The sequence below is a fragment of the Topomyia yanbarensis genome, unplaced genomic scaffold (assembly GCF_030247195.1).
Source record: "Topomyia yanbarensis strain Yona2022 unplaced genomic scaffold, ASM3024719v1 HiC_scaffold_30, whole genome shotgun sequence".
NCBI lineage: Eukaryota > Metazoa > Arthropoda > Insecta > Diptera > Culicidae > Topomyia > Topomyia yanbarensis.
Window position 1 is genome coordinate 196116 of NW_026683492.1, and position 27774 is coordinate 223889.

The 27774-nt window shown below is 46.8% G+C and overlaps 15 protein-coding genes across 15 annotated transcripts; 6 read left to right on the forward strand and 9 right to left on the reverse strand.

Annotated features, from left to right (window-relative positions):
- Positions 1-1131: 1131 nt before the first annotated feature.
- Positions 1132-1544, reverse strand: LOC131695206 (histone H4-like). Its single transcript, XM_058983723.1, has 2 exons — positions 1488-1544; positions 1132-1446 (listed from the first exon to the last, which is right to left on the reverse strand). The coding sequence occupies exons 1-2, from the start codon at positions 1542-1544 to the stop codon at positions 1132-1134; spliced, it is 372 nt and encodes a 123-aa protein (XP_058839706.1).
- Positions 1545-2318: 774 nt separating this feature from the next.
- Positions 2319-2690, forward strand: LOC131695134 (histone H3-like; the record flags this gene model as incomplete). Its single annotated transcript, XM_058983653.1, has 1 exon — positions 2319-2690. A coding segment is annotated over exon 1 (369 nt), but the record flags the coding sequence as incomplete, so codon positions are not given.
- A 1210-nt stretch (positions 2691-3900) lies between these two features.
- On the forward strand, positions 3901-4331 carry LOC131695136 (histone H2B-like). Its single transcript, XM_058983655.1, has one exon. The coding sequence runs from the start codon at positions 3923-3925 to the stop codon at positions 4319-4321; it is 399 nt and encodes a 132-aa protein (XP_058839638.1). The 5' UTR covers positions 3901-3922; the 3' UTR covers positions 4322-4331.
- A 740-nt stretch (positions 4332-5071) lies between these two features.
- LOC131695207 (histone H1A, sperm-like) lies at positions 5072-5990 on the reverse strand. The gene is made up of 2 exons (XM_058983724.1): positions 5406-5990; positions 5072-5137 (listed from the first exon to the last, which is right to left on the reverse strand). The coding sequence occupies exons 1-2, from the start codon at positions 5958-5960 to the stop codon at positions 5072-5074; spliced, it is 621 nt and encodes a 206-aa protein (XP_058839707.1). The 5' UTR covers positions 5961-5990.
- Positions 5991-7836: 1846 nt separating this feature from the next.
- Positions 7837-8249, reverse strand: LOC131695208 (histone H4-like). Its single transcript, XM_058983725.1, has 2 exons — positions 8193-8249; positions 7837-8151 (listed from the first exon to the last, which is right to left on the reverse strand). Exons 1-2 carry the CDS (start codon positions 8247-8249, stop codon positions 7837-7839), a joined length of 372 nt encoding a protein of 123 aa, XP_058839708.1.
- Positions 8250-8381: 132 nt separating this feature from the next.
- Positions 8382-10338, reverse strand: LOC131695209 (histone H2A-beta, sperm-like). Its single transcript, XM_058983726.1, has 2 exons — positions 10088-10338; positions 8382-8484 (listed from the first exon to the last, which is right to left on the reverse strand). The coding sequence occupies exons 1-2, from the start codon at positions 10336-10338 to the stop codon at positions 8382-8384; spliced, it is 354 nt and encodes a 117-aa protein (XP_058839709.1).
- A 267-nt stretch (positions 10339-10605) lies between these two features.
- Positions 10606-11036, forward strand: LOC131695135 (histone H2B-like). Its single transcript, XM_058983654.1, has one exon. It carries the CDS (start codon positions 10628-10630, stop codon positions 11024-11026), a length of 399 nt encoding a protein of 132 aa, XP_058839637.1. The 5' UTR covers positions 10606-10627; the 3' UTR covers positions 11027-11036.
- Positions 11037-11776: 740 nt separating this feature from the next.
- On the reverse strand, positions 11777-12695 carry LOC131695210 (histone H1A, sperm-like). Its single transcript, XM_058983727.1, has 2 exons — positions 12111-12695; positions 11777-11842 (listed from the first exon to the last, which is right to left on the reverse strand). Exons 1-2 carry the CDS (start codon positions 12663-12665, stop codon positions 11777-11779), a joined length of 621 nt encoding a protein of 206 aa, XP_058839710.1. The 5' UTR covers positions 12666-12695.
- Positions 12696-14535: 1840 nt separating this feature from the next.
- LOC131695211 (histone H4-like) lies at positions 14536-14948 on the reverse strand. The gene is made up of 2 exons (XM_058983728.1): positions 14892-14948; positions 14536-14850 (listed from the first exon to the last, which is right to left on the reverse strand). Exons 1-2 carry the CDS (start codon positions 14946-14948, stop codon positions 14536-14538), a joined length of 372 nt encoding a protein of 123 aa, XP_058839711.1.
- Positions 14949-15721: 773 nt separating this feature from the next.
- Positions 15722-16093, forward strand: LOC131695133 (histone H3-like; the record flags this gene model as incomplete). The annotated part of the gene is made up of 1 exon (XM_058983652.1): positions 15722-16093. A coding segment is annotated over exon 1 (369 nt), but the record flags the coding sequence as incomplete, so codon positions are not given.
- Positions 16094-17308: 1215 nt separating this feature from the next.
- On the forward strand, positions 17309-17734 carry LOC131695141 (histone H2B-like). Its single transcript, XM_058983660.1, has one exon. It carries the CDS (start codon positions 17326-17328, stop codon positions 17722-17724), a length of 399 nt encoding a protein of 132 aa, XP_058839643.1. The 5' UTR covers positions 17309-17325; the 3' UTR covers positions 17725-17734.
- Positions 17735-18474: 740 nt separating this feature from the next.
- Positions 18475-19393, reverse strand: LOC131695212 (histone H1A, sperm-like). The gene is made up of 2 exons (XM_058983729.1): positions 18809-19393; positions 18475-18540 (listed from the first exon to the last, which is right to left on the reverse strand). The coding sequence occupies exons 1-2, from the start codon at positions 19361-19363 to the stop codon at positions 18475-18477; spliced, it is 621 nt and encodes a 206-aa protein (XP_058839712.1). The 5' UTR covers positions 19364-19393.
- Positions 19394-21239: 1846 nt separating this feature from the next.
- On the reverse strand, positions 21240-21652 carry LOC131695213 (histone H4-like). Its single transcript, XM_058983730.1, has 2 exons — positions 21596-21652; positions 21240-21554 (listed from the first exon to the last, which is right to left on the reverse strand). The coding sequence occupies exons 1-2, from the start codon at positions 21650-21652 to the stop codon at positions 21240-21242; spliced, it is 372 nt and encodes a 123-aa protein (XP_058839713.1).
- Positions 21653-23494: 1842 nt separating this feature from the next.
- Positions 23495-24437, forward strand: LOC131695214 (late histone H2B.L4-like). Its single transcript, XM_058983731.1, has 2 exons — positions 23495-23647; positions 23972-24437. The coding sequence occupies exons 1-2, from the start codon at positions 23495-23497 to the stop codon at positions 24425-24427; spliced, it is 609 nt and encodes a 202-aa protein (XP_058839714.1). The 3' UTR covers positions 24428-24437.
- Positions 24438-25177: 740 nt separating this feature from the next.
- LOC131695215 (histone H1A, sperm-like) lies at positions 25178-26096 on the reverse strand. The gene is made up of 2 exons (XM_058983732.1): positions 25512-26096; positions 25178-25243 (listed from the first exon to the last, which is right to left on the reverse strand). The coding sequence occupies exons 1-2, from the start codon at positions 26064-26066 to the stop codon at positions 25178-25180; spliced, it is 621 nt and encodes a 206-aa protein (XP_058839715.1). The 5' UTR covers positions 26067-26096.
- Positions 26097-27774: the final 1678 nt, after the last annotated feature.

Consider the following 27774-nt stretch of genomic DNA (forward strand, 5'->3'; position numbering starts at 1 on the left):
GCGAAGCTTCCGTTTGATGTCGGAACAGGCGCGTAGTACGGCGTCTATGTCAACACTTTGCTAATGCATTTCGTGATCTTCTACCAATCAACTGTTTGCAATTCGTGGCTCTCAAAACAAAATCCCGAAGAAATCTGCGATTGGGCGACACTGAAGCAAATTGTGAAGCGGGTTGTGATTTTTAGGGTACAAATGGGATCGAATTCGGGAACGATTGTTTTTTTGCGTTTTTTTGGCGAGGGAAGTAACTTGCTTCGTGCAAAACAAAATATTTACCCAAAATAATTTTTTATCAACCGGCAAGCGGCATTGAAATTGCAGCGTCGAAAGGTGTTGTAAACAGTCGATGACGCAACATTTTCGCTTTTAAAATATTGCACCGTGCACTTTTCGCCGAGATTCTTGTGTTGCTCGTAGAACCGTACAATGCGCACGCGGAATGCTTTCTTGTTTCGACGGCAAAGAGAGAGAGAGAGAGAGAGAGAGAGAGAGAGAGAGAGAGAGAAAGAGAGAAATACCTCGAAAAAAATCCAACATTTAGTTGCGGATTTTGATTTTAGTGCACTAATAATCAGTGTTATTTTGCATTGCTTTGGCTATCTCAAAATTCTATTATTTCGGATATACCTGATCAACTCGCTACATCGTTGTGTAGCAGACTTCTCGCATACATCGTCGTCGACGTGGCTGTGAGCTAATAAACCGCACGCGTCGGCCATCACACCCAGGTGCTTCAGCGCACGCATCGATGGGAACGATTGTCCCCCGACGCAGATCACAAGCGCAAATTCAGGTAGATGAAAGCGTGGTAAGCTAAAACGCGCGCGCGAAAAAAAAAAAGAGTCGGTCGGCGGTTCGTTGCTATCGAGAAACGAGCAGTTTTGTCCCATGATACGCAAGCTCAGGAGAAAAAGGAAATGCATATATGAAAAAGGGAAACCCAGCGCTCAGTCGTAACCACTGGTCTCTCGCATATCCATCAAAATCGCACACTAAACAGTACGACGTCCCTGCAACATGAATGAAAATATGAAGGATACATTTCAAACTAATTCTTTTTTCTAAACGTTTGGTGGCCCTGAAAAGGGCCTTTTGTGTTGTCGTGAACGGTAGGGGGGGGGGGGGGGGGTCTTAACCACCAAAACCGTACAATGTGCGTCCCTGGCGTTTAAGCGCATAGACGACATCCATCGCAGTGACGGTCTTCCGTTTGGCATGTTCAGTGTACGTCACAGCGTCCCGGATAACGTTTTCCAGAAAAATCTTCAGCACACCACGGGTTTCCTCGTATATCAAACCGGAGATTCGCTTCACTCCTCCACGTCGAGCCAGACGACGAATGGCGGGTTTGGTGATGCCCTGGATATTGTCACGAAGCACCTTGCGGTGCCGCTTAGCGCCTCCCTTGCCGAGCCCTTTTCCTCCTTTGCCACGGCCAGTCATCTTCTTGGTTGTAGGTAATAACTTAGTAGGCTAGCACAGCACACCTGCAGCAGCAGTAGCAGCAGCGAGATTCCAATACCGAATGTTGCAATTCGGCCCATTGAGTAGCGCTTTTATACTGATGCACACACATTCTCAGTCGCCGCCGCGCCGGCATAGGTAGATTACCATGGCTGCTATCTATATGCTTGCAGATGTGTTGGTTTGAAGGGGAAATAGCGCGAACACGAAGTTCACTGTTGCCACTGTTTTAGTATCTTGGGATTGCCGAAATCTGGACTACTGCTGACATGGTAGCATTTTCCCTGGAAAACGATTGCCCGGAAATTGATTCTCCTGAAAAAGAAAGAAAGAAAAAGTAAATCGAAAATAGGGCTACAAACGGTTTTTTTTTTTCTTTGAACTTATAAAGATTTTCTATACATCCGTCTACATGGTGCGTTCGTTATATTGGCTTCTATGGTACTGAAATATCGATATCTGATACTGATCTATGATGGAACAAATTGTTACTGTTGAACAAACTAGTTCTGTTTGATATTCTTCTACTGTTGGAATTTTATTGATTTCTAGGCGATTTTTTGCTCATACATAGTTTTTCTTTTTAGGAATATTTTTTTGCAAATCTGATGAAAAGCTGAAAATTTCAAGTCTGGCAACGCTGGCTCCGCAATGGAAGTGGTGGGGGAAGTATAGTAGCCGAATCGAACCGTATACAGAACGAAAAGGCACATGGCACATGGCACGGGCACGAGCGAGACAGGCGATAGTAGTGTGTATTCGCGACTATAAAAAAAATCGGTCGGTCTGTTTTGGTCATCATTCGTCGTTTGAACAGCGTCACCGTGGTAGCAGTAGTAGAGCAGCATTTTCGCGCCATGGCCCGTACGAAACAGACCGCCCGCAAGTCCACCGGAGGGAAAGCTCCCCGCAAGCAGTTGGCAACGAAGGCTGCCCGTAAAAGTGCCCCAGCTACGGGTGGCGTTAAGAAGCCCCATCGCTACCGACCAGGAACTGTCGCGCTGCGAGAAATTCGTCGCTATCAGAAGTCGACAGAGCTACTAATTCGCAAGCTGCCCTTCCAGCGTCTGGTGCGTGAGATCGCGCAGGACTTCAAAACCGATCTGCGCTTCCAGAGCTCAGCCGTCATGGCCCTTCAAGAAGCCAGCGAGGCTTACCTGGTTGGATTGTTCGAGGATACCAATCTGTGCGCTATCCATGCCAAGCGAGTGACCATCATGCCGAAAGACATCCAACTGGCTCGCCGGATCCGTGGGGAGCGGGCCTAAATTTGGTGTGTGCCCATCACCCCCCAGAACGAAACAGCAACAAACGGTCCTTTTCAGGACCAACCAATCATATTTTACTAAGAATTATTAGCAGAAAATTTCCGTTTCCCTCCAAAAATGCTCAGGCAGGTGGCTGTGTGTGTGTGTGTGTGTGTGTTAGAAAGCACGCCGATGGGATGATTTTTTGCCAGCTCCACCACCTCGTACCGATCGACAGTAGTAGCGTGTGAAAAACAAGAGACCCATTCATTGAGGGAAAATTTGTGATTTAGCACCAAATCGATGAGTGAACTTTTGAGAGATTGAGTGCGGGTTAAATGAAATCGTCAATGCCATGATATATGAGGGAAACTATTATTAAGTGTCTGACGAGCATTGCAATGAAACTTGTGCAATGCTCACAAAAATGTACGTTGATGATTATCGGAGTGAAAATCAAATTAACTCTTTTTATCAGAAGAAAATAGTCGCCCTGAAAAGGGCGGTTTTTTTTTCGGCTCGAAAGGAGCGGGATTTAGGTTGCTGCGGAGGCCCTCTTTTCAGTCTTCTTCGGCAGCAGTACGGCCTGTATGTTAGGCAACACGCCACCCTGGGCAATGGTCACACCGGAGAGCAGTTTGTTCAGCTCTTCGTCATTTCGAATGGCCAGCTGCAGATGACGGGGGATGATTCTGGTCTTTTTGTTATCGCGGGCAGCGTTTCCTGCCAGCTCCAGTACTTCGGCGGCAAGATATTCCATTACAGCTGCCAAGTAGACGGGTGCTCCGGCACCGACACGTTCAGCATAGTTTCCCTTCCTCAGCAGACGGTGAATTCGGCCAACAGGGAACTGGAGACCGGCACGAACTGAGCGGGATTTTGGCTTTCCCTTCACTTTTCCTCCTTTACCGCGTGCAGACATTGTTGTAGGTTTATCGCTGTGCGTATGCAGTCACGTAGACAGTACGAGTAACACTGATGCCGTTCGCGTACGCAGCACCCCTTGTTATGCATTCGCTTCATTGCACATCGTTCGCCAAAGGGGCGGAGTAGCGAACGAACGAAACGCGCTAAACACAAAAAAGGACGAACCTTCGTCTCGCTACACGATCGTATATAAGCGATATGTACAGTGGTTTTACCTACCAATCAGTCAGCGCAGTTCGCATCGAGAGCGTTAACAGCAGCAGCACCACCACCACGTCGTTACTATGGCACCGAAAGCCAGCGGAAAGGCTGTGAAAAAATCCGGCGGCGGCGGTGGCAAGGCACAGAAGAACATCGCCACAAAAGCAGGAGGAGAGAAGAAGAAGAAGCGAAAGCAACGGCGCAAGGAAAGCTACGCTATCTACATCTACAAGGTGCTGAAGCAGGTCCATCCGGACACCGGTGTCTCGTCGAAGGCGATGAGCATCATGAATAGCTTCGTGAACGACATCTTCGAGCGTATTGCTAACGAAGCATCCCGTCTGGCCCATTACAACCGACGGTCGACGATCACCTCCCGCGAGGTACAGACCGCCGTTCGTTTGCTGTTACCGGGAGAGCTGGCCAAACATGCCGTATCGGAAGGTACCAAGGCCGTTACCAAGTATACCAGCTCGAAGTAAACGTGTCGCCCGCCCCGCCGCCGGATGTCACACACCATCGTCATCGGCCCTTTTCAGGGCCACCAAAACACGTTCTGGTAAAGAGTTGAATTGAAATGTACACATAGTTTATATAAACATTAGTTGTTGTTGTTGTTGTTTGTTTGTTTCATTAGAGTTGTCATTTTTTTTTCCCTCTCTGTCCATTTTTCAAATCATCACCAAATCAAATATGTGTTTTGCTGTAGTTTGTGGAAATAGTCTTTCCCCTTACCGCGCTAGTTGATTGTTTTTCGTTAAGACGGAAAACGGTCTTTCCCCCCTTTGTCGTGTCTATATTCTACTCAGTCTAAAACAGCCCCAGCGTATGAAAATTCTGCTGCAAAAAGAACACATTTCTGGATCATACTTGTTAATACAATACACTTCTCCCAGCCTTCAAACTTCTGATCTGCGTTGAACGTTAATAATTAAAAAATAGCCAACACAATTTATAATCTCAAAGTTGAACAATACAATACGTTCGTCAATTTAGGCTAAACAAAATCGGTAATTATCCTCTAGCAGTGTCTCTAGTCGTTCGTTTGTTTATTGTGCCAGCCAATTTTTCTCTGTTTTATAATAGCCAAAATAAGCGCGTTGTTTGCTAATCAGAGTAATATTATACTTGCTCTGTCTGTTTGTTTGTTTGTTAAGGCAACAGAAAACCACGGCCTACTATTAATTTACCTGTACGTACGTACGTACGTTTATCTGAGCAAAAAACCGCGCCTATTTACTAAAGTGATGTTGTTTAATCAAACTAACGACGACTGATTTATCTTGCCAATCGGCGGCCTGTTGAATGCGGGTGTGCGCAAGCTAGAAAACTCATTGGTGGGAATGGAGCATTAACGGAAAATAAGCATCAATCAATTCTTTACAATTTTGTTAGCCCTGAAAAGGACTGTTGTTTTGGGGGGACGCGCACGTTGTCGGGAATTTACTTCTTGCCGGCGGTGACCTTCTTCGGGGCGGTGGCGGCCTTCTTTGGCTTAGGGGCCTTCGGCTTGTTCGCTGCAGCCTTCGATGGTTTGGTGGCTTTCTGTTTAGTGGCAGCCGTTACCGCCTTGGCAGGGGCAGCAGCAGCTTTCGTTTTCTTCGCAGCCGATTTCTTAGCGGCCGGGATTGCCGCCGCCTTTGCCTTTTTGGTCTTCTCACCACCACCACCGGCCGGCGGATTTTTCTTCTCCCCGGATTTAGTAGCCGATTTTTTCGCTGCACCCGATGGTGGTTTCTTATCGCCAGCCGGCTTCTTAGCCTCGACCGTCACCTTAAACGATCCGGAAGCACCGGTACCCTTGGTCTGGGTGATGTTTCCCTTCTCGACACCCGTTTTCAAAGCCTTCCGGATAAACGGAGCCAGCCTGGCGACGTCACACATGTAGTTGGCGGCGATGTACTTTTTGATCGCCTGCAGTGATGATCCGCTCCGTTCCTTCAGGGTCCGGATGGCAGCCAGAACCATCTCACTCACTGGTGGATGGGTTGAAGATTTTTTCGGTTTCTTGGCGTCACTCTTGCTAGCCTTGGCCGCCTGCTTCGGTGGTGCTTTGGCGGCTGGCGGAGAGGCGACGACGGCAGGGGCCGTAGCAGCAACGTCGATAGCAGTTTCAGCCATTGCGCGTTCGTTTGGTTTGGTTTTCTTCCACACACAGTTGTAGACGACGAGTTGATGGATGCACGATGATGCAAGTCTGCGAATATGATAACCGGGGGCCCGGTGTCTGTTGTTTAGGATCGTATTCATCGGCTCTGTTTGGGAACGCGTAGATGACGGTTGAAAGTTACTATTCGATCGGTGCCGGTAAAATTTTGCGGACTGTTGTTTTAAATCAACCAAAATCGAATTACTGCTTGTGAAATGTACACTGGAAGTTTGCTTTCAATTTACCGCAATGTGCACACCGTCCAAACTGACACCCGCTGAACATTCTGTTTTAAGCGTATGGGCGAATATTATCAAATCATGCATCCGACTATGGCGGCACGTGCAAACTGAATTGTGGAAAATTGGTTAATTTGAACCATCTAGCAATTGGAAAACCTTTTCGATGCTATCCAATCGAAAGAAAACTTCTCTCTATATGAAATTATTTCATTTTTGTATATATTTGCTCGAGCGGAAGTGCTCGTAATTTGGCGACCTGCGGAAAACGTTTCGGTCGGCTGGTCCTTTGCTGAAAACTTTCGTTATTAAAATTACTAAAAAGTTAACGGGTGGCAACACAAATTTTGGATTTTTTTTTTTTTTCGCAACCTGTAAAAAAAAGACAAACGATTTGATTGAAATTAGAAGATACGTTCTCCATTGTTGACCAAAAATTAGTGAACATTTGAAACTGATCCGTAATTGGATGCTGTTCGGCGAAGCTTCCGTTTGATGTCGGAACAGGCGCGTAGTACGGCGTCTATGTCAACACTTTGCTAATGCATTTCGTGATCTTCTACCAATCAACTGTTTGCAATTCGTGGCTCTCAAAACAAAATCCCGAAGAAATCTGCGATTGGGCGACACTGAAGCAAATTGTGAAGCGGGTTGTGATTTTTAGGGTACAAATGGGATCGAATTCGGGAACGATTGTTTTTTTGCGTTTTTTTGGCGAGGGAAGTAACTTGCTTCGTGCAAAACAAAATATTTACCCAAAATAATTTTTTATCAACCGGCAAGCGGCATTGAAATTGCAGCGTCGAAAGGTGTTGTAAACAGTCGATGACGCAACATTTTCGCTTTTAAAATATTGCACCGTGCACTTTTCGCCGAGATTCTTGTGTTGCTCGTAGAACCGTACAATGCGCACGCGGAATGCTTTCTTGTTTCGACGGCAAGAGAGAGAGAGAGAGAGAGAGAGAGAGAGAGAGAGAGAGAGAAAGAGAGAAATACCTCGAAAAAAATCCAACATTTAGTTGCGGATTTTGATTTTAGTGCACTAATAATCAGTGTTATTTTGCATTGCTTTGGCTATCTCAAAATTCTATTATTTCGGATATACCTGATCAACTCGCTACATCGTTGTGTAGCAGACTTCTCGCATACATCGTCGTCGACGTGGCTGTGAGCTAATAAACCGCACGCGTCGGCCATCACACCCAGGTGCTTCAGCGCACGCATCGATGGGAACGATTGTCCCCCGACGCAGATCACAAGCGCAAATTCAGGTAGATGAAAGCGTGGTAAGCTAAAACGCGCGCGCGAAAAAAAAAAAGAGTCGGTCGGCGGTTCGTTGCTATCGAGAAACGAGCAGTTTTGTCCCATGATACGCAAGCTCAGGAGAAAAAGGAAATGCATATATGAAAAAGGGAAACCCAGCGCTCAGTCGTAACCACTGGTCTCTCGCATATCCATCAAAATCGCACACTAAACAGTACGACGTCCCTGCAACATGAATGAAAATATGAAGGATACATTTCAAACTAATTCTTTTTTCTAAACGTTTGGTGGCCCTGAAAAGGGCCTTTTGTGTTGTCGTGAACGGTAGGGGGGGGGGGGGGGGGTCTTAACCACCAAAACCGTACAATGTGCGTCCCTGGCGTTTAAGCGCATAGACGACATCCATCGCAGTGACGGTCTTCCGTTTGGCATGTTCAGTGTACGTCACAGCGTCCCGGATAACGTTTTCCAGAAAAATCTTCAGCACACCACGGGTTTCCTCGTATATCAAACCGGAGATTCGCTTCACTCCTCCACGTCGAGCCAGACGACGAATGGCGGGTTTGGTGATGCCCTGGATATTGTCACGAAGCACCTTGCGGTGCCGCTTAGCGCCTCCCTTGCCGAGCCCTTTTCCTCCTTTGCCACGGCCAGTCATCTTCTTGGTTGTAGGTAATAACTTAGTAGGCTAGCACAGCACACCTGCAGCAGCAGTAGCAGCAGCGAGATTCCAATACCGAATGTTGCAATTCGGCCCATTGAGTAGCGCTTTTATACTGATGCACACACATTCTCAGTCGCCGCCGCGCCGGCATAGGTAGATTACCATGGCTGCTATCTATATGCTTGCAGATGTGTTGGTTTGAAGGGGAAATAGCGCGAACACGAAGTTCACTGTTGCCACTGTTTTAGTATCTTGGGATTGCCGAAATCTGGACTACTGCTGACATGGTAGCATTTTCCCTGGAAAACGATTGCCCGGAAATTGATTCTCCTGAAAAAGAAAGAAAGAAAAAGTAAATCGAAAATAGGGCTACAAACGGTTTTTTTTTTTCTTTGAACTTATAAAGATTTTCTATACATCCGTCTACATGGTGCGTTCGTTATATTGGCTTCTATGGTACTGAAATATCGATATCTGATACTGATCTATGATGGAACAAATTGTTACTGTTGAACAAACTAGTTCTGTTTGATATTCTTCTACTGTTGGAATTTTATTGATTTCTAGGCGATTTTTTGCTCATACATAGTTTTTCTTTTTAGGAATATTTTTTTGCAAATCTGATGAAAAGCTGAAAATTTCAAGTCTGGCAACGCTGGCTCCGCAATGGAAGTGGTGGGGGAAGTATAGTAGCCGAATCGAACCGTATACAGAACGAAAAGGCACATGGCACATGGCACGGGCACGAGCGAGACAGGCGATAGTAGTGTGTATTCGCGACTATAAAAAAAATCGGTCGGTCTGTTTTGGTCATCATTCGTCGTTTGAACAGCGTCACCGTGGTAGCAGTAGTAGAGCAGCATTTTCGCGCCATGGCCCGTACGAAACAGACCGCCCGCAAGTCCACCGGAGGGAAAGCTCCCCGCAAGCAGTTGGCAACGAAGGCTGCCCGTAAAAGTGCCCCAGCTACGGGTGGCGTTAAGAAGCCCCATCGCTACCGACCAGGAACTGTCGCGCTGCGAGAAATTCGTCGCTATCAGAAGTCGACAGAGCTACTAATTCGCAAGCTGCCCTTCCAGCGTCTGGTGCGTGAGATCGCGCAGGACTTCAAAACCGATCTGCGCTTCCAGAGCTCAGCCGTCATGGCCCTTCAAGAAGCCAGCGAGGCTTACCTGGTTGGATTGTTCGAGGATACCAATCTGTGCGCTATCCATGCCAAGCGAGTGACCATCATGCCGAAAGACATCCAACTGGCTCGCCGGATCCGTGGGGAGCGGGCCTAAATTTGGTGTGTGCCCATCACCCCCCAGAACGAAACAGCAACAAACGGTCCTTTTCAGGACCAACCAATCATATTTTACTAAGAATTATTAGCAGAAAATTTCCGTTTCCCTCCAAAAATGCTCAGGCAGGTGGCTGTGTGTGTGTGTGTGTGTGTGTTAGAAAGCACGCCGATGGGATGATTTTTTGCCAGCTCCACCACCTCGTACCGATCGACAGTAGTAGCGTGTGAAAAACAAGAGACCCATTCATTGAGGGAAAATTTGTGATTTAGCACCAAATCGATGAGTGAACTTTTGAGAGATTGAGTGCGGGTTAAATGAAATCGTCAATGCCATGATATATGAGGGAAACTATTATTAAGTGTCTGACGAGCATTGCAATGAAACTTGTGCAATGCTCACAAAAATGTACGTTGATGATTATCGGAGTGAAAATCAAATTAACTCTTTTTATCAGAAGAAAATAGTCGCCCTGAAAAGGGCGGTTTTTTTTTCGGCTCGAAAGGAGCGGGATTTAGGTTGCTGCGGAGGCCCTCTTTTCAGTCTTCTTCGGCAGCAGTACGGCCTGTATGTTAGGCAACACGCCACCCTGGGCAATGGTCACACCGGAGAGCAGTTTGTTCAGCTCTTCGTCATTTCGAATGGCCAGCTGCAGATGACGGGGGATGATTCTGGTCTTTTTGTTATCGCGGGCAGCGTTTCCTGCCAGCTCCAGTACTTCGGCGGCAAGATATTCCATTACAGCTGCCAAGTAGACGGGTGCTCCGGCACCGACACGTTCAGCATAGTTTCCCTTCCTCAGCAGACGGTGAATTCGGCCAACAGGGAACTGGAGACCGGCACGAACTGAGCGGGATTTTGGCTTTCCCTTCACTTTTCCTCCTTTACCGCGTGCAGACATTGTTGTAGGTTTATCGCTGTGCGTATGCAGTCACGTAGACAGTACGAGTAACACTGATGCCGTTCGCGTACGCAGCACCCCTTGTTATGCATTCGCTTCATTGCACATCGTTCGCCAAAGGGGCGGAGTAGCGAACGAACGAAACGCGCTAAACACAAAAAAGGACGAACCTTCGTCTCGCTACACGATCGTATATAAGCGATATGTACAGTGGTTTTACCTACCAATCAGTCAGCGCAGTTCGCATCGAGAGCGTTAACAGCAGCAGCACCACCACCACGTCGTTACTATGGCACCGAAAGCCAGCGGAAAGGCTGTGAAAAAATCCGGCGGCGGCGGTGGCAAGGCACAGAAGAACATCGCCACAAAAGCAGGAGGAGAGAAGAAGAAGAAGCGAAAGCAACGGCGCAAGGAAAGCTACGCTATCTACATCTACAAGGTGCTGAAGCAGGTCCATCCGGACACCGGTGTCTCGTCGAAGGCGATGAGCATCATGAATAGCTTCGTGAACGACATCTTCGAGCGTATTGCTAACGAAGCATCCCGTCTGGCCCATTACAACCGACGGTCGACGATCACCTCCCGCGAGGTACAGACCGCCGTTCGTTTGCTGTTACCGGGAGAGCTGGCCAAACATGCCGTATCGGAAGGTACCAAGGCCGTTACCAAGTATACCAGCTCGAAGTAAACGTGTCGCCCGCCCCGCCGCCGGATGTCACACACCATCGTCATCGGCCCTTTTCAGGGCCACCAAAACACGTTCTGGTAAAGAGTTGAATTGAAATGTACACATAGTTTATATAAACATTAGTTGTTGTTGTTGTTGTTTGTTTGTTTCATTAGAGTTGTCATTTTTTTTTCCCTCTCTGTCCATTTTTCAAATCATCACCAAATCAAATATGTGTTTTGCTGTAGTTTGTGGAAATAGTCTTTCCCCTTACCGCGCTAGTTGATTGTTTTTCGTTAAGACGGAAAACGGTCTTTCCCCCCTTTGTCGTGTCTATATTCTACTCAGTCTAAAACAGCCCCAGCGTATGAAAATTCTGCTGCAAAAAGAACACATTTCTGGATCATACTTGTTAATACAATACACTTCTCCCAGCCTTCAAACTTCTGATCTGCGTTGAACGTTAATAATTAAAAAATAGCCAACACAATTTATAATCTCAAAGTTGAACAATACAATACGTTCGTCAATTTAGGCTAAACAAAATCGGTAATTATCCTCTAGCAGTGTCTCTAGTCGTTCGTTTGTTTATTGTGCCAGCCAATTTTTCTCTGTTTTATAATAGCCAAAATAAGCGCGTTGTTTGCTAATCAGAGTAATATTATACTTGCTCTGTCTGTTTGTTTGTTTGTTAAGGCAACAGAAAACCACGGCCTACTATTAATTTACCTGTACGTACGTACGTACGTTTATCTGAGCAAAAAACCGCGCCTATTTACTAAAGTGATGTTGTTTAATCAAACTAACGACGACTGATTTATCTTGCCAATCGGCGGCCTGTTGAATGCGGGTGTGCGCAAGCTAGAAAACTCATTGGTGGGAATGGAGCATTAACGGAAAATAAGCATCAATCAATTCTTTACAATTTTGTTAGCCCTGAAAAGGACTGTTGTTTTGGGGGGACGCGCACGTTGTCGGGAATTTACTTCTTGCCGGCGGTGACCTTCTTCGGGGCGGTGGCGGCCTTCTTTGGCTTAGGGGCCTTCGGCTTGTTCGCTGCAGCCTTCGATGGTTTGGTGGCTTTCTGTTTAGTGGCAGCCGTTACCGCCTTGGCAGGGGCAGCAGCAGCTTTCGTTTTCTTCGCAGCCGATTTCTTAGCGGCCGGGATTGCCGCCGCCTTTGCCTTTTTGGTCTTCTCACCACCACCACCGGCCGGCGGATTTTTCTTCTCCCCGGATTTAGTAGCCGATTTTTTCGCTGCACCCGATGGTGGTTTCTTATCGCCAGCCGGCTTCTTAGCCTCGACCGTCACCTTAAACGATCCGGAAGCACCGGTACCCTTGGTCTGGGTGATGTTTCCCTTCTCGACACCCGTTTTCAAAGCCTTCCGGATAAACGGAGCCAGCCTGGCGACGTCACACATGTAGTTGGCGGCGATGTACTTTTTGATCGCCTGCAGTGATGATCCGCTCCGTTCCTTCAGGGTCCGGATGGCAGCCAGAACCATCTCACTCACTGGTGGATGGGTTGAAGATTTTTTCGGTTTCTTGGCGTCACTCTTGCTAGCCTTGGCCGCCTGCTTCGGTGGTGCTTTGGCGGCTGGCGGAGAGGCGACGACGGCAGGGGCCGTAGCAGCAACGTCGATAGCAGTTTCAGCCATTGCGCGTTCGTTTGGTTTGGTTTTCTTCCACACACAGTTGTAGACGACGAGTTGATGGATGCACGATGATGCAAGTCTGCGAATATGATAACCGGGGGCCCGGTGTCTGTTGTTTAGGATCGTATTCATCGGCTCTGTTTGGGAACGCGTAGATGACGGTTGAAAGTTACTATTCGATCGGTGCCGGTAAAATTTTGCGGACTGTTGTTTTAAATCAACCAAAATCGAATTACTGCTTGTGAAATGTACACTGGAAGTTTGCTTTCAATTTACCGCAATGTGCACACCGTCCAAACTGACACCCGCTGAACATTCTGTTTTAAGCGTATGGGCGAATATTATCAAATCATGCATCCGACTATGGCGGCACGTGCAAACTGAATTGTGGAAAATTGGTTAATTTGAACCATCTAGCAATTGGAAAACCTTTTCGATGCTATCCAATCGAAAGAAAACTTCTCTCTATATGAAATTATTTCATTTTTGTATATATTTGCTCGAGCGGAAGTGCTCGTAATTTGGCGACCTGCGGAAAACGTTTCGGTCGGCTGGTCCTTTGCTGAAAACTTTCGTTATTAAAATTACTAAAAAGTTAACGGGTGGCAACACAAATTTTGGATTTTTTTTTTTTTTCGCAACCTGTAAAAAAAAGACAAACGATTTGATTGAAATTAGAAGATACGTTCTCCATTGTTGACCAAAAATTAGTGAACATTTGAAACTGATCCGTAATTGGATGCTGTTCGGCGAAGCTTCCGTTTGATGTCGGAACAGGCGCGTAGTACGGCGTCTATGTCAACACTTTGCTAATGCATTTCGTGATCTTCTACCAATCAACTGTTTGCAATTCGTGGCTCTCAAAACAAAATCCCGAAGAAATCTGCGATTGGGCGACACTGAAGCAAATTGTGAAGCGGGTTGTGATTTTTAGGGTACAAATGGGATCGAATTCGGGAACGATTGTTTTTTTGCGTTTTTTTGGCGAGGGAAGTAACTTGCTTCGTGCAAAACAAAATATTTACCCAAAATAATTTTTTATCAACCGGCAAGCGGCATTGAAATTGCAGCGTCGAAAGGTGTTGTAAACAGTCGATGACGCAACATTTTCGCTTTTAAAATATTGCACCGTGCACTTTTCGCCGAGATTCTTGTGTTGCTCGTAGAACCGTACAATGCGCACGCGGAATGCTTTCTTGTTTCGACGGCAAAGAGAGAGAGAGAGAGAGAGAGAGAGAGAGAGAGAGAAAGAGAGAAATACCTCGAAAAAAATCCAACATTTAGTTGCGGATTTTGATTTTAGTGCACTAATAATCAGTGTTATTTTGCATTGCTTTGGCTATCTCAAAATTCTATTATTTCGGATATACCTGATCAACTCGCTACATCGTTGTGTAGCAGACTTCTCGCATACATCGTCGTCGACGTGGCTGTGAGCTAATAAACCGCACGCGTCGGCCATCACACCCAGGTGCTTCAGCGCACGCATCGATGGGAACGATTGTCCCCCGACGCAGATCACAAGCGCAAATTCAGGTAGATGAAAGCGTGGTAAGCTAAAACGCGCGCGCGAAAAAAAAAAAGAGTCGGTCGGCGGTTCGTTGCTATCGAGAAACGAGCAGTTTTGTCCCATGATACGCAAGCTCAGGAGAAAAAGGAAATGCATATATGAAAAAGGGAAACCCAGCGCTCAGTCGTAACCACTGGTCTCTCGCATATCCATCAAAATCGCACACTAAACAGTACGACGTCCCTGCAACATGAATGAAAATATGAAGGATACATTTCAAACTAATTCTTTTTTCTAAACGTTTGGTGGCCCTGAAAAGGGCCTTTTGTGTTGTCGTGAACGGTAGGGGGGGGGGGGGGGGTCTTAACCACCAAAACCGTACAATGTGCGTCCCTGGCGTTTAAGCGCATAGACGACATCCATCGCAGTGACGGTCTTCCGTTTGGCATGTTCAGTGTACGTCACAGCGTCCCGGATAACGTTTTCCAGAAAAATCTTCAGCACACCACGGGTTTCCTCGTATATCAAACCGGAGATTCGCTTCACTCCTCCACGTCGAGCCAGACGACGAATGGCGGGTTTGGTGATGCCCTGGATATTGTCACGAAGCACCTTGCGGTGCCGCTTAGCGCCTCCCTTGCCGAGCCCTTTTCCTCCTTTGCCACGGCCAGTCATCTTCTTGGTTGTAGGTAATAACTTAGTAGGCTAGCACAGCACACCTGCAGCAGCAGTAGCAGCAGCGAGATTCCAATACCGAATGTTGCAATTCGGCCCATTGAGTAGCGCTTTTATACTGATGCACACACATTCTCAGTCGCCGCCGCGCCGGCATAGGTAGATTACCATGGCTGCTATCTATATGCTTGCTGCAGATGTGTTGGTTTGAAGGGGAAATAGCGCGAACACGAAGTTCACTGTTGCCACTGTTTTAGTATCTTGGGATTGCCGAAATCTGGACTACTGCTGACATGGTAGCATTTTCCCTGGAAAACGATTGCCCGGAAATTGATTCTCCTGAAAAAGAAAGAAAGAAAAAGTAAATCGAAAATAGGGCTACAAACGGTTTTTTTTTTTCTTTGAACTTATAAAGATTTTCTATACATCCGTCTACATGGTGCGTTCGTTATATTGGCTTCTATGGTACTGAAATATCGATATCTGATACTGATCTATGATGGAACAAATTGTTACTGTTGAACAAACTAGTTCTGTTTGATATTCTTCTACTGTTGGAATTTTATTGATTTCTAGGCGATTTTTTGCTCATACATAGTTTTTCTTTTTAGGAATATTTTTTTGCAAATCTGATGAAAAGCTGAAAATTTCAAGTCTGGCAACGCTGGCTCCGCAATGGAAGTGGTGGGGGAAGTTAGCCGAATCGAACCGTATACAGAACGAAAAGGCACATGGCACATGGCACGGGCACGAGCGAGACAGGCGATAGTAGTGTGTATTCGCGACTATAAAAAAAATCGGTCGGTCTGTTTTGGTCATCATTCGTCGTTTGAACAGCGTCACCGTGGTAGCAGTAGTAGAGCAGCATTTTCGCGCCATGGCCCGTACGAAACAGACCGCCCGCAAGTCCACCGGAGGGAAAGCTCCCCGCAAGCAGTTGGCAACGAAGGCTGCCCGTAAAAGTGCCCCAGCTACGGGTGGCGTTAAGAAGCCCCATCGCTACCGACCAGGAACTGTCGCGCTGCGAGAAATTCGTCGCTATCAGAAGTCGACAGAGCTACTAATTCGCAAGCTGCCCTTCCAGCGTCTGGTGCGTGAGATCGCGCAGGACTTCAAAACCGATCTGCGCTTCCAGAGCTCAGCCGTCATGGCCCTTCAAGAAGCCAGCGAGGCTTACCTGGTTGGATTGTTCGAGGATACCAATCTGTGCGCTATCCATGCCAAGCGAGTGACCATCATGCCGAAAGACATCCAACTGGCTCGCCGGATCCGTGGGGAGCGGGCCTAAATTTGGTGTGTGCCCATCACCCCCCAGAACGAAACAGCAACAAACGGTCCTTTTCAGGACCAACCAATCATATTTTACTAAGAATTATTAGCAGAAAATTTCCGTTTCCCTCCAAAAATGCTCAGGCAGGTGGCTGTGTGTGTGTGTGTGTGTGTGTTAGAAAGCACGCCGATGGGATGATTTTTTGCCAGCTCCACCACCTCGTACCGATCGACAGTAGTAGCGTGTGAAAAACAAGAGACCCATTCATTGAGGGAAAATTTGTGATTTAGCACCAAATCGATGAGTGAACTTTTGAGAGATTGAGTGCGGGTTAAATGAAATCGTCAATGCCATGATATATGAGGGAAACTATTATTAAGTGTCTGACGAGCATTGCAATGAAACTTGTGCAATGCTCACAAAAATGTACGTTGATGATTATCGGAGTGAAAATCAAATTAACTCTTTTTATCAGAAGAAAATAGTCGCCCTGAAAAGGGCGGTTTTTTTTTCGGCTCGAAAGGAGCGGGATTTAGGTTGCTGCGGAGGCCCTCTTTTCAGTCTTCTTCGGCAGCAGTACGGCCTGTATGTTAGGCAACACGCCACCCTGGGCAATGGTCACACCGGAGAGCAGTTTGTTCAGCTCTTCGTCATTTCGAATGGCCAGCTGCAGATGACGGGGGATGATTCTGGTCTTTTTGTTATCGCGGGCAGCGTTTCCTGCCAGCTCCAGTACTTCGGCGGCAAGATATTCCATTACAGCTGCCAAGTAGACGGGTGCTCCGGCACCGACACGTTCAGCATAGTTTCCCTTCCTCAGCAGACGGTGAATTCGGCCAACAGGGAACTGGAGACCGGCACGAACTGAGCGGGATTTTGGCTTTCCCTTCACTTTTCCTCCTTTACCGCGTGCAGACATTGTTGTAGGTTTATCGCTGTGCGTATGCAGTCACGTAGACAGTACGAGTAACACTGATGCCGTTCGCGTACGCAGCACCCCTTGTTATGCATTCGCTTCATTGCACATCGTTCGCCAAAGGGGCGGAGTAGCGAACGAACGAAACGCGCTAAACACAAAAAAGGACGAACCTTCGTCTCGCTACACGATCGTATATAAGCGATATGTACAGTGGTTTTACCTACCAATCAGTCAGCGCAGTTCGCATCGAGAGCGTTAACAGCAGCAGCACCACCACCACGTCGTTACTATGGCACCGAAAGCCAGCGGAAAGGCTGTGAAAAAATCCGGCGGCGGCGGTGGCAAGGCACAGAAGAACATCGCCACAAAAGCAGGAGGAGAGAAGAAGAAGAAGCGAAAGCAACGGCGCAAGGAAAGCTACGCTATCTACATCTACAAGGTGCTGAAGCAGGTCCATCCGGACACCGGTGTCTCGTCGAAGGCGATGAGCATCATGAATAGCTTCGTGAACGACATCTTCGAGCGTATTGCTAACGAAGCATCCCGTCTGGCCCATTACAACCGACGGTCGACGATCACCTCCCGCGAGGTACAGACCGCCGTTCGTTTGCTGTTACCGGGAGAGCTGGCCAAACATGCCGTATCGGAAGGTACCAAGGCCGTTACCAAGTATACCAGCTCGAAGTAAACGTGTCGCCCGCCCCGCCGCCGGATGTCACACACCATCGTCATCGGCCCTTTTCAGGGCCACCAAAACACGTTCTGGTAAAGAGTTGAATTGAAATGTACACATAGTTTATATAAACATTAGTTGTTGTTGTTGTTGTTTGTTTGTTTCATTAGAGTTGTCATTTTTTTTTCCCTCTCTGTCCATTTTTCAAATCATCACCAAATCAAATATGTGTTTTGCTGTAGTTTGTGGAAATAGTCTTTCCCCTTACCGCGCTAGTTGATTGTTTTTCGTTAAGACGGAAAACGGTCTTTCCCCCCTTTGTCGTGTCTATATTCTACTCAGTCTAAAACAGCCCCAGCGTATGAAAATTCTGCTGCAAAAAGAACACATTTCTGGATCATACTTGTTAATACAATACACTTCTCCCAGCCTTCAAACTTCTGATCTGCGTTGAACGTTAATAATTAAAAAATAGCCAACACAATTTATAATCTCAAAGTTGAACAATACAATACGTTCGTCAATTTAGGCTAAACAAAATCGGTAATTATCCTCTAGCAGTGTCTCTAGTCGTTCGTTTGTTTATTGTGCCAGCCAATTTTTCTCTGTTTTATAATAGCCAAAATAAGCGCGTTGTTTGCTAATCAGAGTAATATTATACTTGCTCTGTCTGTTTGTTTGTTTGTTAAGGCAACAGAAAACCACGGCCTACTATTAATTTACCTGTACGTACGTACGTACGTTTATCTGAGCAAAAAACCGCGCCTATTTACTAAAGTGATGTTGTTTAATCAAACTAACGACGACTGATTTATCTTGCCAATCGGCGGCCTGTTGAATGCGGGTGTGCGCAAGCTAGAAAACTCATTGGTGGGAATGGAGCATTAACGGAAAATAAGCATCAATCAATTCTTTACAATTTTGTTAGCCCTGAAAAGGACTGTTGTTTTGGGGGGACGCGCACGTTGTCGGGAATTTACTTCTTGCCGGCGGTGACCTTCTTCGGGGCGGTGGCGGCCTTCTTTGGCTTAGGGGCCTTCGGCTTGTTCGCTGCAGCCTTCGATGGTTTGGTGGCTTTCTGTTTAGTGGCAGCCGTTACCGCCTTGGCAGGGGCAGCAGCAGCTTTCGTTTTCTTCGCAGCCGATTTCTTAGCGGCCGGGATTGCCGCCGCCTTTGCCTTTTTGGTCTTCTCACCACCACCACCGGCCGGCGGATTTTTCTTCTCCCCGGATTTAGTAGCCGATTTTTTCGCTGCACCCGATGGTGGTTTCTTATCGCCAGCCGGCTTCTTAGCCTCGACCGTCACCTTAAACGATCCGGAAGCACCGGTACCCTTGGTCTGGGTGATGTTTCCCTTCTCGACACCCGTTTTCAAAGCCTTCCGGATAAACGGAGCCAGCCTGGCGACGTCACACATGTAGTTGGCGGCGATGTACTTTTTGATCGCCTGCAGTGATGATCCGCTCCGTTCCTTCAGGGTCCGGATGGCAGCCAGAACCATCTCACTCACTGGTGGATGGGTTGAAGATTTTTTCGGTTTCTTGGCGTCACTCTTGCTAGCCTTGGCCGCCTGCTTCGGTGGTGCTTTGGCGGCTGGCGGAGAGGCGACGACGGCAGGGGCCGTAGCAGCAACGTCGATAGCAGTTTCAGCCATTGCGCGTTCGTTTGGTTTGGTTTTCTTCCACACACAGTTGTAGACGACGAGTTGATGGATGCACGATGATGCAAGTCTGCGAATATGATAACCGGGGGCCCGGTGTCTGTTGTTTAGGATCGTATTCATCGGCTCTGTTTGGGAACGCGTAGATGACGGTTGAAAGTTACTATTCGATCGGTGCCGGTAAAATTTTGCGGACTGTTGTTTTAAATCAACCAAAATCGAATTACTGCTTGTGAAATGTACACTGGAAGTTTGCTTTCAATTTACCGCAATGTGCACACCGTCCAAACTGACACCCGCTGAACATTCTGTTTTAAGCGTATGGGCGAATATTATCAAATCATGCATCCGACTATGGCGGCACGTGCAAACTGAATTGTGGAAAATTGGTTAATTTGAACCATCTAGCAATTGGAAAACCTTTTCGATGCTATCCAATCGAAAGAAAACTTCTCTCTATATGAAATTATTTCATTTTTGTATATATTTGCTCGAGCGGAAGTGCTCGTAATTTGGCGACCTGCGGAAAACGTTTCGGTCGGCTGGTCCTTTGCTGAAAACTTTCGTTATTAAAATTACTAAAAAGTTAACGGGTGGCAACACAAATTTTGGATTTTTTTTTTTTTTCGCAACCTGTAAAAAAAAGACAAACGATTTGATTGAAATTAGAAGATACGTTCTCCATTGTTGACCAAAAATTAGTGAACATTTGAAACTGATCCGTAATTGGATGCTGTTCGGCGAAGCTTCCGTTTGATGTCGGAACAGGCGCGTAGTACGGCGTCTATGTCAACACTTTGCTAATGCATTTCGTGATCTTCTACCAATCAACTGTTTGCAATTCGTGGCTCTCAAAACAAAATCCCGAAGAAATCTGCGATTGGGCGACACTGAAGCAAATTGTGAAGCGGGTTGTGATTTTTAGGGTACAAATGGGATCGAATTCGGGAACGATTGTTTTTTTGCGTTTTTTTGGCGAGGGAAGTAACTTGCTTCGTGCAAAACAAAATATTTACCCAAAATAATTTTTTATCAACCGGCAAGCGGCATTGAAATTGCAGCGTCGAAAGGTGTTGTAAACAGTCGATGACGCAACATTTTCGCTTTTAAAATATTGCACCGTGCACTTTTCGCCGAGATTCTTGTGTTGCTCGTAGAACCGTACAATGCGCACGCGGAATGCTTTCTTGTTTCGACGGCAAAGAGAGAGAGAGAGAGAGAGAGAGAGAGAGAGAGAGAGAGAGAAGAGAGAAATACCTCGAAAAAAATCCAACATTTAGTTGCGGATTTTGATTTTAGTGCACTAATAATCAGTGTTATTTTGCATTGCTTTGGCTATCTCAAAATTCTATTATTTCGGATATACCTGATCAACTCGCTACATCGTTGTGTAGCAGACTTCTCGCATACATCGTCGTCGACGTGGCTGTGAGCTAATAAACCGCACGCGTCGGCCATCACACCCAGGTGCTTCAGCGCACGCATCGATGGGAACGATTGTCCCCCGACGCAGATCACAAGCGCAAATTCAGGTAGATGAAAGCGTGGTAAGCTAAAACGCGCGCGCGAAAAAAAAAAAGAGTCGGTCGGCGGTTCGTTGCTATCGAGAAACGAGCAGTTTTGTCCCATGATACGCAAGCTCAGGAGAAAAAGGAAATGCATATATGAAAAAGGGAAACCCAGCGCTCAGTCGTAACCACTGGTCTCTCGCATATCCATCAAAATCGCACACTAAACAGTACGACGTCCCTGCAACATGAATGAAAATATGAAGGATACATTTCAAACTAATTCTTTTTTCTAAACGTTTGGTGGCCCTGAAAAGGGCCTTTTGTGTTGTCGTGAACGGTAGGGGGGGGGGGGGGGGGTCTTAACCACCAAAACCGTACAATGTGCGTCCCTGGCGTTTAAGCGCATAGACGACATCCATCGCAGTGACGGTCTTCCGTTTGGCATGTTCAGTGTACGTCACAGCGTCCCGGATAACGTTTTCCAGAAAAATCTTCAGCACACCACGGGTTTCCTCGTATATCAAACCGGAGATTCGCTTCACTCCTCCACGTCGAGCCAGACGACGAATGGCGGGTTTGGTGATGCCCTGGATATTGTCACGAAGCACCTTGCGGTGCCGCTTAGCGCCTCCCTTGCCGAGCCCTTTTCCTCCTTTGCCACGGCCAGTCATCTTCTTGGTTGTAGGTAATAACTTAGTAGGCTAGCACAGCACACCTGCAGCAGCAGTAGCAGCAGCGAGATTCCAATACCGAATGTTGCAATTCGGCCCATTGAGTAGCGCTTTTATACTGATGCACACACATTCTCAGTCGCCGCCGCGCCGGCATAGGTAGATTACCATGGCTGCTATCTATATGCTTGCAGATGTGTTGGTTTGAAGGGGAAATAGCGCGAACACGAAGTTCACTGTTGCCACTGTTTTAGTATCTTGGGATTGCCGAAATCTGGACTACTGCTGACATGGTAGCATTTTCCCTGGAAAACGATTGCCCGGAAATTGATTCTCCTGAAAAAGAAAGAAAGAAAAAGTAAATCGAAAATAGGGCTACAAACGGTTTTTTTTTTTCTTTGAACTTATAAAGATTTTCTATACATCCGTCTACATGGTGCGTTCGTTATATTGGCTTCTATGGTACTGAAATATCGATATCTGATACTGATCTATGATGGAACAAATTGTTACTGTTGAACAAACTAGTTCTGTTTGATATTCTTCTACTGTTGGAATTTTATTGATTTCTAGGCGATTTTTTGCTCATACATAGTTTTTCTTTTTAGGAATATTTTTTTGCAAATCTGATGAAAAGCTGAAAATTTCAAGTCTGGCAACGCTGGCTCCGCAATGGAAGTGGTGGGGGAAGTATAGTAGCGAATCGAACCGTATACAGAACGAAAAGGCACATGGCACATGGCACGGGCACGAGCGAGACAGGCGATAGTAGTGTGTATTCGCGACTATAAAAAAAATCGGTCGGTCTGTTTTGGTCATCATTCGTCGTTTGAACAGCGTCACCGTGGTAGCAGTAGTAGAGCAGCATTTTCGCGCCATGGCCCGTACGAAACAGACCGCCCGCAAGTCCACCGGAGGGAAAGCTCCCCGCAAGCAGTTGGCAACGAAGGCTGCCCGTAAAAGTGCCCCAGCTACGGGTGGCGTTAAGAAGCCCCATCGCTACCGACCAGGAACTGTCGCGCTGCGAGAAATTCGTCGCTATCAGAAGTCGACAGAGCTACTAATTCGCAAGCTGCCCTTCCAGCGTCTGGTGCGTGAGATCGCGCAGGACTTCAAAACCGATCTGCGCTTCCAGAGCTCAGCCGTCATGGCCCTTCAAGAAGCCAGCGAGGCTTACCTGGTTGGATTGTTCGAGGATACCAATCTGTGCGCTATCCATGCCAAGCGAGTGACCATCATGCCGAAAGACATCCAACTGGCTCGCCGGATCCGTGGGGAGCGGGCCTAAATTTGGTGTGTGCCCATCACCCCCCAGAACGAAACAGCAACAAACGGTCCTTTTCAGGACCAACCAATCATATTTTACTAAGAATTATTAGCAGAAAATTTCCGTTTCCCTCCAAAAATGCTCAGGCAGGTGGCTGTGTGTGTGTGTGTGTGTGTGTTAGAAAGCACGCCGATGGGATGATTTTTTGCCAGCTCCACCACCTCGTACCGATCGACAGTAGTAGCGTGTGAAAAACAAGAGACCCATTCATTGAGGGAAAATTTGTGATTTAGCACCAAATCGATGAGTGAACTTTTGAGAGATTGAGTGCGGGTTAAATGAAATCGTCAATGCCATGATATATGAGGGAAACTATTATTAAGTGTCTGACGAGCATTGCAATGAAACTTGTGCAATGCTCACAAAAATGTACGTTGATGATTATCGGAGTGAAAATCAAATTAACTCTTTTTATCAGAAGAAAATAGTCGCCCTGAAAAGGGCGGTTTTTTTTTCGGCTCGAAAGGAGCGGGATTTAGGTTGCTGCGGAGGCCCTCTTTTCAGTCTTCTTCGGCAGCAGTACGGCCTGTATGTTAGGCAACACGCCACCCTGGGCAATGGTCACACCGGAGAGCAGTTTGTTCAGCTCTTCGTCATTTCGAATGGCCAGCTGCAGATGACGGGGGATGATTCTGGTCTTTTTGTTATCGCGGGCAGCGTTTCCTGCCAGCTCCAGTACTTCGGCGGCAAGATATTCCATTACAGCTGCCAAGTAGACGGGTGCTCCGGCACCGACACGTTCAGCATAGTTTCCCTTCCTCAGCAGACGGTGAATTCGGCCAACAGGGAACTGGAGACCGGCACGAACTGAGCGGGATTTTGGCTTTCCCTTCACTTTTCCTCCTTTACCGCGTGCAGACATTGTTGTAGGTTTATCGCTGTGCGTATGCAGTCACGTAGACAGTACGAGTAACACTGATGCCGTTCGCGTACGCAGCACCCCTTGTTATGCATTCGCTTCATTGCACATCGTTCGCCAAAGGGGCGGAGTAGCGAACGAACGAAACGCGCTAAACACAAAAAAGGACGAACCTTCGTCTCGCTACACGATCGTATATAAGCGATATGTACAGTGGTTTTACCTACCAATCAGTCAGCGCAGTTCGCATCGAGAGCGTTAACAGCAGCAGCACCACCACCACGTCGTTACTATGGCACCGAAAGCCAGCGGAAAGGCTGTGAAAAAATCCGGCGGCGGCGGTGGCAAGGCACAGAAGAACATCGCCACAAAAGCAGGAGGAGAGAAAAGAAGAAGCGAAAGCAACGGCGCAAGGAAAGCTACGCTATCTACATCTACAAGGTGCTGAAGCAGGTCCATCCGGACACCGGTGTCTCGTCGAAGGCGATGAGCATCATGAATAGCTTCGTGAACGACATCTTCGAGCGTATTGCTAACGAAGCATCCCGTCTGGCCCATTACAACCGACGGTCGACGATCACCTCCCGCGAGGTACAGACCGCCGTTCGTTTGCTGTTACCGGGAGAGCTGGCCAAACATGCCGTATCGGAAGGTACCAAGGCCGTTACCAAGTATACCAGCTCGAAGTAAACGTGTCGCCCGCCCCGCCGCCGGATGTCACACACCATCGTCATCGGCCCTTTTCAGGGCCACCAAAACACGTTCTGGTAAAGAGTTGAATTGAAATGTACACATAGTTTATATAAACATTAGTTGTTGTTGTTGTTGTTTGTTTGTTTCATTAGAGTTGTCATTTTTTTTTCCCTCTCTGTCCATTTTTCAAATCATCACCAAATCAAATATGTGTTTTGCTGTAGTTTGTGGAAATAGTCTTTCCCCTTACCGCGCTAGTTGATTGTTTTTCGTTAAGACGGAAAACGGTCTTTCCCCCCTTTGTCGTGTCTATATTCTACTCAGTCTAAAACAGCCCCAGCGTATGAAAATTCTGCTGCAAAAAGAACACATTTCTGGATCATACTTGTTAATACAATACACTTCTCCCAGCCTTCAAACTTCTGATCTGCGTTGAACGTTAATAATTAAAAAATAGCCAACACAATTTATAATCTCAAAGTTGAACAATACAATACGTTCGTCAATTTAGGCTAAACAAAATCGGTAATTATCCTCTAGCAGTGTCTCTAGTCGTTCGTTTGTTTATTGTGCCAGCCAATTTTTCTCTGTTTTATAATAGCCAAAATAAGCGCGTTGTTTGCTAATCAGAGTAATATTATACTTGCTCTGTCTGTTTGTTTGTTTGTTAAGGCAACAGAAAACCACGGCCTACTATTAATTTACCTGTACGTACGTACGTACGTTTATCTGAGCAAAAAACCGCGCCTATTTACTAAAGTGATGTTGTTTAATCAAACTAACGACGACTGATTTATCTTGCCAATCGGCGGCCTGTTGAATGCGGGTGTGCGCAAGCTAGAAAACTCATTGGTGGGAATGGAGCATTAACGGAAAATAAGCATCAATCAATTCTTTACAATTTTGTTAGCCCTGAAAAGGACTGTTGTTTTGGGGGGACGCGCACGTTGTCGGGAATTTACTTCTTGCCGGCGGTGACCTTCTTCGGGGCGGTGGCGGCCTTCTTTGGCTTAGGGGCCTTCGGCTTGTTCGCTGCAGCCTTCGATGGTTTGGTGGCTTTCTGTTTAGTGGCAGCCGTTACCGCCTTGGCAGGGGCAGCAGCAGCTTTCGTTTTCTTCGCAGCCGATTTCTTAGCGGCCGGGATTGCCGCCGCCTTTGCCTTTTTGGTCTTCTCACCACCACCACCGGCCGGCGGATTTTTCTTCTCCCCGGATTTAGTAGCCGATTTTTTCGCTGCACCCGATGGTGGTTTCTTATCGCCAGCCGGCTTCTTAGCCTCGACCGTCACCTTAAACGATCCGGAAGCACCGGTACCCTTGGTCTGGGTGATGTTTCCCTTCTCGACACCCGTTTTCAAAGCCTTCCGGATAAACGGAGCCAGCCTGGCGACGTCACACATGTAGTTGGCGGCGATGTACTTTTTGATCGCCTGCAGTGATGATCCGCTCCGTTCCTTCAGGGTCCGGATGGCAGCCAGAACCATCTCACTCACTGGTGGATGGGTTGAAGATTTTTTCGGTTTCTTGGCGTCACTCTTGCTAGCCTTGGCCGCCTGCTTCGGTGGTGCTTTGGCGGCTGGCGGAGAGGCGACGACGGCAGGGGCCGTAGCAGCAACGTCGATAGCAGTTTCAGCCATTGCGCGTTCGTTTGGTTTGGTTTTCTTCCACACACAGTTGTAGACGACGAGTTGATGGATGCACGATGATGCAAGTCTGCGAATATGATAACCGGGGGCCCGGTGTCTGTTGTTTAGGATCGTATTCATCGGCTCTGTTTGGGAACGCGTAGATGACGGTTGAAAGTTACTATTCGATCGGTGCCGGTAAAATTTTGCGGACTGTTGTTTTAAATCAACCAAAATCGAATTACTGCTTGTGAAATGTACACTGGAAGTTTGCTTTCAATTTACCGCAATGTGCACACCGTCCAAACTGACACCCGCTGAACATTCTGTTTTAAGCGTATGGGCGAATATTATCAAATCATGCATCCGACTATGGCGGCACGTGCAAACTGAATTGTGGAAAATTGGTTAATTTGAACCATCTAGCAATTGGAAAACCTTTTCGATGCTATCCAATCGAAAGAAAACTTCTCTCTATATGAAATTATTTCATTTTTGTATATATTTGCTCGAGCGGAAGTGCTCGTAATTTGGCGACCTGCGGAAAACGTTTCGGTCGGCTGGTCCTTTGCTGAAAACTTTCGTTATTAAAATTACTAAAAAGTTAACGGGTGGCAACACAAATTTTGGATTTTTTTTTTTTTTCGCAACCTGTAAAAAAAAGACAAACGATTTGATTGAAATTAGAAGATACGTTCTCCATTGTTGACCAAAAATTAGTGAACATTTGAAACTGATCCGTAATTGGATGCTGTTCGGCGAAGCTTCCGTTTGATGTCGGAACAGGCGCGTAGTACGGCGTCTATGTCAACACTTTGCTAATGCATTTCGTGATCTTCTACCAATCAACTGTTTGCAATTCGTGGCTCTCAAAACAAAATCCCGAAGAAATCTGCGATTGGGCGACACTGAAGCAAATTGTGAAGCGGGTTGTGATTTTTAGGGTACAAATGGGATCGAATTCGGGAACGATTGTTTTTTTGCGTTTTTTTGGCGAGGGAAGTAACTTGCTTCGTGCAAAACAAAATATTTACCCAAAATAATTTTTTATCAACCGGCAAGCGGCATTGAAATTGCAGCGTCGAAAGGTGTTGTAAACAGTCGATGACGCAACATTTTCGCTTTTAAAATATTGCACCGTGCACTTTTCGCCGAGATTCTTGTGTTGCTCGTAGAACCGTACAATGCGCACGCGGAATGCTTTCTTGTTTCGACGGCAAAGAGAGAGAGAGAGAGAGAGAGAGAGAGAGAGAGAGAGAGAGAAAGAGAGAAATACCTCGAAAAAAATCCAACATTTAGTTGCGGATTTTGATTTTAGTGCACTAATAATCAGTGTTATTTTGCATTGCTTTGGCTATCTCAAAATTCTATTATTTCGGATATACCTGATCAACTCGCTACATCGTTGTGTAGCAGACTTCTCGCATACATCGTCGTCGACGTGGCTGTGAGCTAATAAACCGCACGCGTCGGCCATCACACCCAGGTGCTTCAGCGCACGCATCGATGGGAACGATTGTCCCCCGACGCAGATCACAAGCGCAAATTCAGGTAGATGAAAGCGTGGTAAGCTAAAACGCGCGCGCGAAAAAAAAAAAGAGTCGGTCGGCGGTTCGTTGCTATCGAGAAACGAGCAGTTTTGTCCCATGATACGCAAGCTCAGGAGAAAAAGGAAATGCATATATGAAAAAGGGAAACCCAGCGCTCAGTCGTAACCACT